The 12,847-nt window shown below is 40.6% G+C and overlaps 1 protein-coding gene across 2 annotated transcripts in view; it reads right to left on the reverse strand.

The window, feature by feature from the left end:
- Positions 1-3,654: 3,654 nt before the first annotated feature.
- Positions 3,655-12,847, reverse strand: part of ARHGEF16 (Rho guanine nucleotide exchange factor 16) — a 1,345,157-nt gene continuing 1,335,964 nt past the window's right edge. For both annotated transcript variants that reach the window (XM_044062969.1, XM_044062968.1), the window contains one exon: positions 3,655-7,313. In XM_044062969.1, coding sequence (XP_043918904.1) covers positions 7,174-7,313 — 140 coding nt within the window. In that variant the 3' untranslated portion in view covers positions 3,655-7,173. The remainder of the gene's footprint in view (positions 7,314-12,847) is intronic.

The raw sequence follows: 12,847 nt of genomic DNA on the forward strand, positions 1-12,847 counted from the left end.
GGAGTAGAATCATCCACATCAGAATCAGAATAAGGAGGATACTCCTGCAAGTCTTCAGCCGAAGACTCAGAAGCCTCCGAACACTGCTCAAAACTCTCAAGCTCAGATTCCACCCTAGGCCTCTTATCAGGAGGGGGCAGAGAACCTCTAATCATAGTAATCAAATCTTCTGCCATTTTAAGCATATGTTTCTTAGGCAAAGATCCTGAAGAGCTAGGAGAAACCCCCACTGAAGTTAAACCTGGCCTGCCTCTCAAAGAAGCCTTGGAAACAGAAGGGGACTCTAACCACCTTAGGAAGAGAGGGAAGAACAGCCACCTGAGAAGCCCCTTCAGCCTGGCCTACCTCCTGAGAGGACACATCCTGTAACAGTAAAGTCTCTCCCTGAGACTCCAAAGAAACTCCAGGCAGAACCTCCGGCTCCACTGAGCCTTCTAAAGAACCGACGTCCGGGACTGACGGTTCTTCCAACCTAGGCTTTGCTGCTTTGTCCTTGCGCTTTTGACGGCGGCGCCGGAGCATCCGGCGGCATTTTATAATTACAACGCTTCCCAAAAACTAACCTGGCACAGTCTAACCTTCTCTTTATAGTGCGTTTGTTAAATCTAGCACAAGAGCGACATCCAACAACGTCGTGCTCAGGCCCTAAACAAGGTATACACAAGGTATGGTAATCCCTATGAGGTATCTGTTTCCCACAAGAAATACAGTTATTCACTTTTTCTGACATCCGGTTAAATACTGAGGCAAGAAAAAAACAAAATATTCCCCAACAGGGTACTTAGCCAACTTTGATTCGGTCTGAAACTCCGACTTCAGAAAATTTCAGAACGCCAACCTGCACTCGCAAAACTGCTTCTGCATCGGACCATGCGGCAAAAAAGACTGAGGATATGACGTCGGTCATGCGCATTTGTACCCTGACGTCCTGACGTCAGACTAATGCGCCTTGGCCGACGTCAGCCATATACTTTGGTATTCGGGCCGACTGGGACAGCGGACTACCCAAGTGTTAGGACTGCAGCAATGTGGAATGAAGAACATTATGGAATAACCTCCCCTCACACATTACCTCTCTAGGCTCCTTTCATCTTTTTAAAAAACAACTTCTTTTACATCTGAACAACTTCTGGCTCTGCTCTTGTACCAATCCAGACTAATCTACTATCTTCATTCTACTATCATATTTCCTCATTTCACAACTGCAACCTTTCTCTGTGATCACAAATGACTTAATGAATGTACTGTTACTACTGTTCTCATATATATATATATATATAAAAAAAAAAAAAAAAAGGGTAAAGAATTAATCCCTTTCTCAACACGTAGATAGCACTATGTGTTTTTTATTACTTGATCTAGACTAATATGTATGCATTGTTGCTCACTGTCTGTGTCACAGGCATTTATTGTAAATGTTTAATTTTCTATAACCTTGCTTTAATCTGTGGAGCTTTTCTCCCCGGGCCTCCACTGAAAATGGAAATTATCCAGATGGACTAGCCCGGTCAACAAATGTAAAATAAAAATAAATAAAAATAAAATAACTGTTAATATGTTAATTTGATGTTATTTTTTGTTTAAACTGTACTTCATAAAAATTATGCGGAGCTTTTCTCCCCGGACCTGCACTGCAAATGGGTTTTTGACCTTGTGGACTTTCCCGGTCAGTAAGTAAGTAAATAAATAAATGTGTCGCTACACTGTACTATGATGGGAATTCACATCATAACGAAGGCCAGCATAATAAAATCAGTCACATCATTACAATGAAATCAAAATGCATGATAAATGACTTTGCACAAGTACAAATAGCACAACAGATCTAATTATACAATAAAGCATAAAATAGGTGTTGTGATATACAAATATACAACTGAAATTTCAAAATGTAAGCAACACTAAAAAGGTATTTTTGCAGGGGGCTTTGACCCACTACTGCCTTGCTTATGTATATTAAGTGCACTACCACAACCAAGTCGACAATTCCATTAACTATTTGATAAGTACAGTTCATTTCAAGAGACCATTCAACTCCACACCGATACAGAAACTTCATTACACATCACTTCTGCTATGGCTCAGAAGCCTTCAATGTGAATGGATTTAAACATGTACCCATTATGACAGAGAAAAGGGTATAAAATGCTGGAGTAAAGGAAGATCTTTTCGAACAATGAAAAAGGTGCGGTAATTCAGAGCAGTATGACCATACTGTACAGCTTTACAGAAAATAAGTGCGAATTCCCCTAACATCATCAAGATCAATTTAACTTTAAGCTAAATTTATAGTGAAAAAGAGATAGCAGTACAATCAATAAAGGAAAATACAACAGGCAAGTATGAAAATGCCATCAGTGTGCCACTGCTGTATCTTCACCCAAAAAGAAGTACTCCATACTTATAAGGTATAAAGTAGACTTTATGTTGCTGGCAGTCTTGCGGATGACCTGAATTATTTTTTTCAATGGGAAGCCGAAAAATTCTCACAGAAATTTCTGAGCATACTGAAACTCTGAAGAACTTAGCTGCAAAACATCATGGGAAACAGAGAGATTTCCAAGTAAAACCATAACATCTTTAGCTCATTAATAATGCCTCTAGGGCATTTCTGTAGTTACATCCTACATACGTCTCTAGGCGCCAAATATTCATATTTTCAAAACAATGCTATATACAAGGCATTAGGATATTTCATTTTAAAGCTTACAGAATGGTAAATACAACTGTGTTGATACCTGACCTCTGCCTAATGCAGACAGAAATACTGATTATTATTTGTGTACTAATTTTCAAATTTCTCTAAATATCTCAACAATCAAGTGACACAGACAGAACTACTTAGCCTCATGTGAAAGGTCTATGAAGAAAACATGGCTGGCAATATGTGTGTTGCTTGAATGGCTACTGAGATATTGTAAACTGTTTATACATTACATAATTTATATTTACTGTGGTTATTGTGGCTTATAAAAACTCAGTTTAACACTTAGAATCATATGACTCTGGCCGCTGTGGAGGTTACTTTGATCTGAATAGTTTGTCATTAACAGTTTTCTAGTAACACTTACGGTTTAAATATATGAACGTTTGTTTGCACTCTAAGACAACAGTTTCATTTTTTTACAAGGTTTAGGCCACACTCGTTGGAAGTTTGAGTAGTGCCTCAAAATATCCCCTTGCAGGGAATGACTTAAGGAAAATTAAGCAGTATCTGTTCTTTACTAAACTCAGCAAAGGACACACCAAATGTACTTTTGTGTGGTTACTCTTTTAAAGAAACTGTCAGTGAGATACAACTGAATAAATGATCAAAACTTAAAAAAATAACTGGTAGACTCATGAATGTTCTAATTAACAATTCAAAGCAAGAAAAAAATGGAAAAGGGAAGATCTTTTTTGAAAATGTTTAGATAAGAAAACATGTCATGTTTGGTTACTCTTGCATTGTTAATGCTCAGTTCATCAGACAAAAGCAACATCAGCAAAGCGATAAAATGACTGAGCCATCAGAAGCAGATTTGATTTGTGTAAGACACAGGAAAATACAAGATGAAGACGTAACAGGGCTTTAGTAGCTACATGATGTATATCAGGGACTAAGCTGGAGGTCAATTAAAGCAAAAACAAATACAAACAAAACACAATCCAAAGTAGGAGCAAACTTTTTTATTACAAATATACACCAAAGAGCTATACATTATTTATGAGTGCTATTGTTTCACAGACAGGACTTCTTCAGATACTTTGTCAGTGCAACACCTTGTAACTATTGTCCAGGATGTCTCACTTTTAAAATCCATCATAACCATAAAATCAGAGTCAAGCTTTGTGCAGTTCATTTTAGCTTGCCCAATGCCTTGTATTCGACAGAGAAGTCATTTAAATATTTTATCCCGTTTCTGCATACTTCAGAGTACATTACTAAGTGTTTATCAAAGAAATAAACAATTTGCAGGAGCTTATGATATTTCCATTCTGTAGTGTTGAACAGCATTATGGTTATCCAACAGAATGACAACACAATGCAGAAAGAAGCTGTGTTAGTTGCAAGTAACAATATAAGGCTACATTCTGTATCCTAAAATGGCATATTCAAAGTGTGTGGATGAGAAACACTTTTCAATTTGCATTTGTTGTAGCTTCAAAACACTGAAAACCATCACTTAAAAGGAATAACTTGCAAGCTTTAAAGAATATTAGCTTGCTTTCCTTACATACATTTTAGCATTGTTTTAAGTTCCTACTTCAAGGACAACTACTGACAGCTTTCTTCTCAAAAAATGCTTTTTGTACAATGACTGTAAAATATTTTGGTGAGTAAACAGAGCAGGGAAGCTGCACCACAGCTGCCACAGTCATACAGTGTTTAGAATAAATCAATTTAATATATCATTTGCCAAAATAATGATTAGTACACGACTGGTACTCTCAAAACATAGTGGACTTTCTGTGTTTTGCTATAAAATTCACCACCATGATTGAAGGAAGAGAAAGCCTACTGCTTCTACATTAAAAACAATCCTGTACAAATGTTGCAAAATTGCTTCTCAGGCATGAACATACTGACAAGAACATTCCCAAGGTGCAGAGGGATAAAGCACTTGCTACTTCACAGATGACCTGTGAGGGAGGATGAGACAGAGACTGGTGTCAGCTCACCCATCCATGGGCAGGAATGTGGCCTAGCCTGTTTATCTCTATGCTGCATAAACTTTGAGCCACTTAGTTCAGTGGTTGTGCATTAGTGGAAGTACATATGCACCTCCTGAGGGCAGTGATTGCAGAGTTAGCAAGGTTGCCACAAAGGTGTGAGTTAGGACATATTCCCTGGCAGCAGTATGATGTGGTACCAGTGTTCTCAACCTCCTCACCATCCCTGGACATTGGTCAGGTTGAGTACAGGAGAGGCCGAGGCAAGCCTGATAACCTAGTGAATGAGGACAGGAGCTGGTGGCAGCTGATGGTCAGCTGCAGAAAAGGGCAAAAATACTGACAGGGATCTGAAAAATGACATCTGCACTCCGATTACATATTGCAGTTAAATGCCTCCATTACTTGTTTGGTGTCAACACTTACAAAGTCTGGTGACTTTTTTTAAAAACACTGTGGGAAACTTTTTCTTTCTTTAAAAGAATAAAAAAGGTTTAGCTGTTTGGAAAAATAAGCTGCTGTATTAGATAATATTAGATCACACACAGGAATTATTTTGTTACTATTATTGTTATTAATATTGCCACAAGATTCTCTAAAGGGAAATAAAGTTGGAGTGGAAGAGCAAATGGAGAAAAACTGTGGACGGTCTTGTTTTTAGATTTTAGTTGGGGATGCCTGGAAACAGTGATTGGTAACATGGTTTACTCATAGTCACAAAGTAGGCAAGAGGATAATTACGGACTCAAAACTATGACTACTGAATGAAGGTTGGTAACAGCTTATCCCCTTTATCATCTGTACTGTCAAGCTGAAGTGCTAAAGTTGTAAAGCAAATGACTGTCTGCAGATCAAAAAGAGCCACATTAAACTACACTATTCAGCTCTTTTAAATACAGTGAGCTAATCTAAACCATTATCATATCTAGCCTCACAGATCAGTCTTTGCCAGTAATAAGCCCTCTGCAGAACACTGCACATTAACAAAATGTACTTCAAAGGATACTACAATCTGTAGAAACAGGTGTTCCTGGGCTGCATTTGGAAGGAAACAAACCGCTCTCACTTATTTTGCTAGTTTTTCTGTTACATCTGAACACCTATTCCAGTTATCATAGTCTTGCTTAAAAATGCAACAGACACCAAATCTGTTAACAGATGGAATAAAAATTGAACAAAAACAGCTGAGAATGCTAAACAAATTGCTAATACTAAAAACAGTACTTTCTGAATAGCATCAAATTAAAAAAAACTCTCAAATGCACTGGGTACACTAATACATAAAAAACTGATATCTTGCATTATTAGTGCGTGTACAGTGGGGGGGAGGGGGGTACACTATTTTCTGCAGTGGTGAATATATCCAAGTCAAGAGTCCCATAGGCAATCAAAAAGTCTTTTTTTTCTCAAATATTTTTTCCTTATTTTCCAAATAATATAATGTTTAACAATACGTGATCAAAAAGTCTTGAACCAGAGACTCTAGTTACCGGAAAAGGACCTTCTCATGCTCAGAAAATCATTTAGAATGTTGGAATATTCTAGGGCAGTGTCTGACAAGATACATTTTGCCAACTGCTTAAGTTCTGTACTCTTACATACTTCCTGCTCAGAAGCCATAATCCTGTATTTTCTTACTAATTCAGGTGAACACCAGTTACAGTTATCCCAATAAAAGACAGAGGGAGAGAGACCACTGAAAGGTGGTAAGGAACTAAAGCACCACACATTAATCTGCAGCTTTTGTCCTGCAACCATGAATCTCCCCATCTGAATGCAGAATATATCACTGTTACAGTGAATTCAGATGTCAAGGCCTGGCAGCGTGTTTATACCACCCAAGTTATTTATTTTTATAGCAAAAGTGCATGTTAACTTTACACGCAAACATCAGTCCAACAATTCTGTATTCGGCCAGCTTTTATCACTGATTTTATAAAGACCATACACAGACTGTCTTACACATACCACTCCCTTCCAAAATCCCTTCCCTGCCCAAGTCAGTTGCAATTAATCAGAGGAAAAAAAAACAAAGGTCCTCATGCGTCAGCCCAACAAAATTGGTTTCTTAAGATGTCACAGAGTTATTTACTAGCAACTTTCCTTCTTATGTAGTTTTTTTTTTTTTTTTGCTTTAAAAATCCGATATCCAGTTTGCAACAGAATGAGTAGATCTACCAGAAGTTTAGTAAAGATCAGAAAACTTCCAAATTAGCAAAAAGAGCTTTACAGAATCATTTAAAACTTGCAAGGCACGTTTCCCCTTTCAAAACAAAGGAAGGGCATTACAGCAAGATGTGCTTAGAACTTCAGCCTTTGTAAGGGCTAAAAAATACATCCAGATTCTGTTTTAATTGCTAAAAATTCAAGAATCTGGATTTCAGAAAGCATAACAGCAATGATTTAAAAAATACATTTTTATTATTCCTGAAAGTTTGTGTCATGTCACTTGCTAAAGACACTTCAGCAAGCACTCTAAACAAGTGTTCCAGTCTGTGGAACAGGACATACTGAAACTTCCTACACATCAGTTTCTACCCGTAGTCTCTTCATCCGGCAGACATTCTGCTTCAGTGCAGCATCATTTGTTATTGCTTTGGCACAGTGCTGTGGAAACCAGCCTCTTTCTCCATCTCGAACTCTTTCACCCTGGTACCAACCTGTAAGTAGAAAAAATGTATTACACAGTGCACCTAATATAACAAATTCTCAATCAGCCGTTAATTACATTCTAAAAATCATCTTCACCAGAAGGTACTCATAACAAATCTTTTTTAGAGCAGTATCCGAGCAGGGCAGCCCGGCCCCACCTACAGGCAAGCATAATGTTAATGTTGAAGGATTTTCTCTGCCTCCTCAGTTCTTTTCCATCAGCAGACAAGATGAATCTCTGTCAAGAAAGATCCAAGGAAATGTAAAGAACAATTACTGATGTACAAAAATACACTTTTAGTTTTTATTTTTATTTTACTCTGTGGCAGTAGCAAATCTTACTGGAATCATGACTTGTTTTCATGGGGTACCAAAGCTGGTAGTTGAACTGAAAAGTAACTGACCAAGGCATCATGGGAAAGCCACCTGTTCTTGTTTTGGTAAGTACCACTGGATCCTTAACATGCATCTGAACTACCATTAACGTGGGTAGAGGAGAACTCGGACTGGCACCTCACCCATACCTCTCAACCTAGAAACATCAAAAATCTGGACAAAGCCCCATGAAAAATTGGTAGAAATCGGTATGCTGATTAACATAAAATGTGCATACAAAATTATGCAACCCCACCCACTCCAATGGAATTGTAGGAAAGCAACTTTCAAACACAAACTGAAAAACAGACAACTAAAATATGGCCCCAGACTCTGTAGTAAATGGTAATCATTTTTTTAAATGTCTAGCAGTGATGTTCACTGGGAAGGGAAAAGATGATGAACCTTAGGATTTTGGTGACTTGCAGTATGTGGGTTTTGTGATAAAAGTAGGGCATTTAATGGTAACGCAATAGTCTAATCTTAGCAAAATATTATAGCTTTCTAGGACCTCCAAAAGTCATTCTCCATGGCCTATTATCAGTGGTGTAGCTAGAGTTTGTGCTGCCCGGGGTTGTTTGAGTCTGCTGCCCCTCCCCCTCACAAAATCATGGTTGAATGGGGCCCCCATACACAGCCCTCGACTCTACAGCCATTCCAATGTCCCATTACTTGGCTATTTTGCCCCAATTACCATAAACACTGTAATGGGCATACTGCTTTACTTGTACAATGATTATTAGGATTTCATTTAAAACTTTTATTTTACATTTTATAGCACAAACACTAATAGACATTGGCTAAACAAAATAATACAGTCTCACAATGAAACTAGACTTGGCATTAAAACTTCTCTGCCCTTGAAACTCACATTAGTTGAAACAGCATTGAAACCCACATTCAAAGAAAATGCATCTGGCCAGTGGTGGGTAAAGATTACCTTTGGGCTGTTTTCTAATCATAGGCCCCTTACACACAAAACATACATGTGTTCTTTGATGCACCTTCCTAACTGTATTAAACTATATTCCTTGTATAATACAGCATACTTGTTAGGGTGCATTTTAAATTTACTGTTTTGAAAATTTTTCCAGTAAGCAATGAAACAAAATGCACGAACCAATAATGACAAAACGGCCCAATTCAGAACATTTCCATCATAAAAGTCTACTCAAACGTCTACAATCCACCAGTATCAGTAAATATGCACAATCTCTGCAGACATAAAAGTCATCTAAATAATTCCACATTAAAGAGATCTGTAACTAATGAGGAGGCTGCTGATAGCAAACAACTTTATATTTCATTGGTTCATCTACAAATAAAGTGCCTGTTGCCCTTGAGGAATAAATTGCCTATGTTACATAAAAAAAAAAATGATAAGCTAGTAATATTGCAACAGGGAATGGATGGCAAACTGATAACAGGTTCATAGTTACTGGGTATCTTCGCCAAAGAGGACATTCTCAGGACTGCAGCATCCACCCCCTTTAAAAGTACAACACAGTACAGTATCAGCAATCCCTCTACATATTGTGGGAGTAGAACCCACAGCCATCTGCATCAAAAGCAAATATTCTACCTGTTGTGCTACTAACACAAACAAACTTGGCATAAGCAGCACTAAGCTTCTCTCCCCCTGAAGAAGTATGCAGCACAAGAATTCTGGAAAAAGCCAAAATTTATTTGGGGGGGGGGGGGCAAAGGCCCAAAACCAAGCACACATTTTAAACATTGCTTGTATAATATAGGTTCATAGGTTGGTACTAGGCTATCGGCCCTAGGGCCTATGCAAGCCTAGCCATAACAATTCCCTGGATATTTCTTCCCACAATATTTATTTCTCTGGACCCCTGTCTAGCAGGGCAATTGATATGATCTCCAGGGTGAATATAAGTTCATAGGTTGGTACTAGGCTATCGGCCCTGGGGCCTATGCAAGCCTAGCCATAACAATTCCCTGGATATTTCTTCCCACAATATTAGAAAAGAAGCTAGAATAAAATGTTTTGTGTTACCCATGCATTTCCAGATAGGAAGACTAAAACTTAGATGGCTATAATTATTTAGCAAATTCAGTTTTGACTGATTTACCAGAAAAGCACACATTTTAAGAGGAACAGACCAAACGTATGAGACAAACTTAACTCCTTGAAGCACAAGTGGTGGTGGTACAGGTAGAGAATTTAGGCTCTTACTCCTTGTACCCAAGGTACAGGGTTTGAATCACCCATACCACCAGATGTTAAGTTGTCTATCTCTCCTTCGTTCTTGCTGGTTGGGTTCGGAGCCGATCCTCGGCTCCGACTCGGCCATCTTCAATAGCTCGAGAGCTGTTTACTGGCTCGAGGCTACCCCTTATCCCATAATGCCTAGCGATAGCTACCCAGATCTCGTTTGCTGCTTCAGCTGCGAGGTGTCATTTTTCTGGCTCAGGCTTGTATATTAATATTTTGTGCAAAGTCTCTCTAGAATTTAACTCTTCTAGTATATTTTTCTGTTTCATTATTAGCGATAGTGTTGCTACTGTTGTAGTTAACTGTTTGTTCTATAGTGTCCCTTTTTTGCAGAACTCGTTTAACTAAGAGAGTTCTCCACCCTCCCCCCTTCCCCTGGTTAGCCGTTTAACTTAGAGGCTTTCCTACTGTTTTTTTTTTCTTCTAGGTTAGCCATTTAAATTAGAGGCTATCCTATTACCTTAAAAAAAAAAAAAAAAAAAAAAAAACTATTATCCTTCTAGATACTTGTGCCTTTTTTGTAGGACTGAATATTGTTCTTCTTCTTGTCAGTTAAATTGGTTGGTTTCCTTTTTCCAGTACAGCATGTCCAAAGAAGCTAAGGTTTCCGGATTTAAGAATTGTGACTCATGCTTGTCAGAAAATGTCTCTGACAAATGGGCACACTTCTTGCATCTATTGTTTAGGCGCTGTGCACCTGCAGGACTCTTGTTCTGTTTGCCATGCCTTTAGTCCAAGAGTCCTGCAGGAGTGTAGGAATAAGTTGATTCTTAGGGGTCTGTTAAAACCCCAGGATTCACCGGCCAAGAGTTCACAGCCAGTGAAATCCCCTAAATCCACTAAGCCGTCGGCTCCAATTTCGGAGCCGACTTCGGTACAGGATTTTCCTTCAACGTCGGTTCCGGCTGGCACCGACAAGACAACCACCCCGTCGGCTCCATCAGAGGCTTCGGAGATGTCTCGGAGCCACAAGAGGCTGAGGTCCCCTTCCTTAGAGTCGGTGCATTCAGCTCCTCAGTCTCCTTTACTTCAAAGCGAGCGTAGCCACTGATCCTCTCACTCCTCTCGATCCCCTAGGCTGTCAGATCATTATGTGGAGAGAGTATTCAGTAGGTTGCTAAAATCGCATGCACTAGCTAAATTGTTGTCCAGCCCTCCTCAACAGGTATCGGCTCCATCCACTTCTCTTGATGTTCCTCTTCCGACTCCAATGAGTTCGGAGTGGGGGTTCGAGTAGTGTAACTGTCGGGTCTGAAAACTCTATCTCCTTCGGTTCCGACGTCGGCTCTGATTCCCTCGGTGGTACCTTCCATTGAGGGATCTGAGCGCCATGGCTCCCTCGTAGACTCTGAGGGGGCGAGTGGCATCGGACCCTTGCCCGACCCTGTTCTCCCTCTCGGAGCATCGGCACGGGAGAGCTCGGCTCCAACATCGGCCTCGGAGCCGTCCCCCTCGGTGCGGAGAAAGATTCCTATTTTTTCAGAACTGGAACTTTCTCTGCCTCGTGGCAGGGATGCCTTTGACATCATGCGGAGTGTGCTGTCCTCTGAGTCAGCTCCACTTTCATCTCCACAGGCTCCGTTCCACTGTAGTGCCTGTGCCAACCTCTGCTCCTCCTCCAGACCCTAAGCATAGGGAACCGGTGCTCCAGGACACCCCATTGGGTGTTTCCTCCTCTTCTGAGGCCTCTCCTGATCACTCAGAGGAGCCTCCTTGGAAGAAAAAGTGTAAGAGGAAGCACACCGACTCCCCTGAGTCTGTCACTTCTGATACAGACTTAGATGATTTAGAAGGGTCCCTGAGATCCCCCCTCTGAAGAAGTTTCCTTCTCGGACATCCTGGAAATGCTTAAGCAGAGGGGGAACTGGAATCCCCTAGCCCCCACCAAGGATGAGTCTGTATTTCTGGATGCTTTCGGTTCCCGGCCTTCCACCTCCTGGGTTTCTCCGCCGTTCGATCCACTTATGGCAGTCGTGGCTCGAAAGGCTTGGTCAGCTTCGGATACAGTGGAACCAACTCCGAGGAAACCTGGTAAATTCATTACAGCACCCCAGGATAAGCAATTTCTTTCTAAAGGTGTTCCTGTTGATGCCATGGTGGTAGCAGCAGCCACCAAAAAAAGAGTTAGCGGAGACCTCGTCATCTGTCCATCCCCCTAACAAGGAGTCTAGGACGATGGACAGATACGGGAAGCGAATGTTCACTTCAGCGACCTTTCTCCATGAGGTCACTGAACTACCTATGTCATTTTACCCAACTTTAAAGGGATCTCCTTAAAGAGCTCAGAGATACCATTCAAGATCCAACAGCTGAGGGAGCACAAGCCAAAGTAGCTTCCCAGCTAGCGATGCTTAATTCTGTAGTTAACTCCTCCATGAGGCTCATTTCCTATGCAGCCGATGGGGTGAGCAGGTATGGGTGTGGCCCTTAGGAGGCATGCATGTATGCGGCTGTGTAACTTTGCGGAACCCTTTCAAGTGTCCTTCACCAACACCCCCCTTTGATGGTTCCTTTCTTTTTGGACCACAAGTGAAAGACATTTTGACTAGGTGTGAGCAAGAAGGCAAGACTCTCTCTGCCGTGGGAGTCTGTTTTTCCACTCCCTCTAGACCTTACCCCAAGGGTCAGAAGAGTGGGAAGATGTGGTTCCGTAAATCTCAGGGAGCCTTGCCTGACACACGTAGTGATTTTTCCTCCAGAGGCAGAGGGGGAAACAATAATAATAGACGCCGCCCTCGTGGAAGATGGGGTCCACAGAACCAGGGCAACAGAGAATCTTTCTCTGACAAGCCCTTCCATCATCCCTGAAGGGTTGCCCGGCTGCTCACCTCTGGAGGCAGTCGAGAGAAGACTTTCACTGTACCCAAAAGCCTGACAAAGTTTAACACAAGACAGATGGGTAAGGTCCATTATATCCGCAGGTTACAAAAT

The sequence above is a fragment of the Protopterus annectens genome, chromosome 2.part1, assembly GCF_019279795.1.
Source record: "Protopterus annectens isolate FY-2018-M chromosome 2.part1, PAN1.0, whole genome shotgun sequence".
Taxonomy (NCBI): Eukaryota; Metazoa; Chordata; order Ceratodontiformes; family Protopteridae; genus Protopterus; species Protopterus annectens.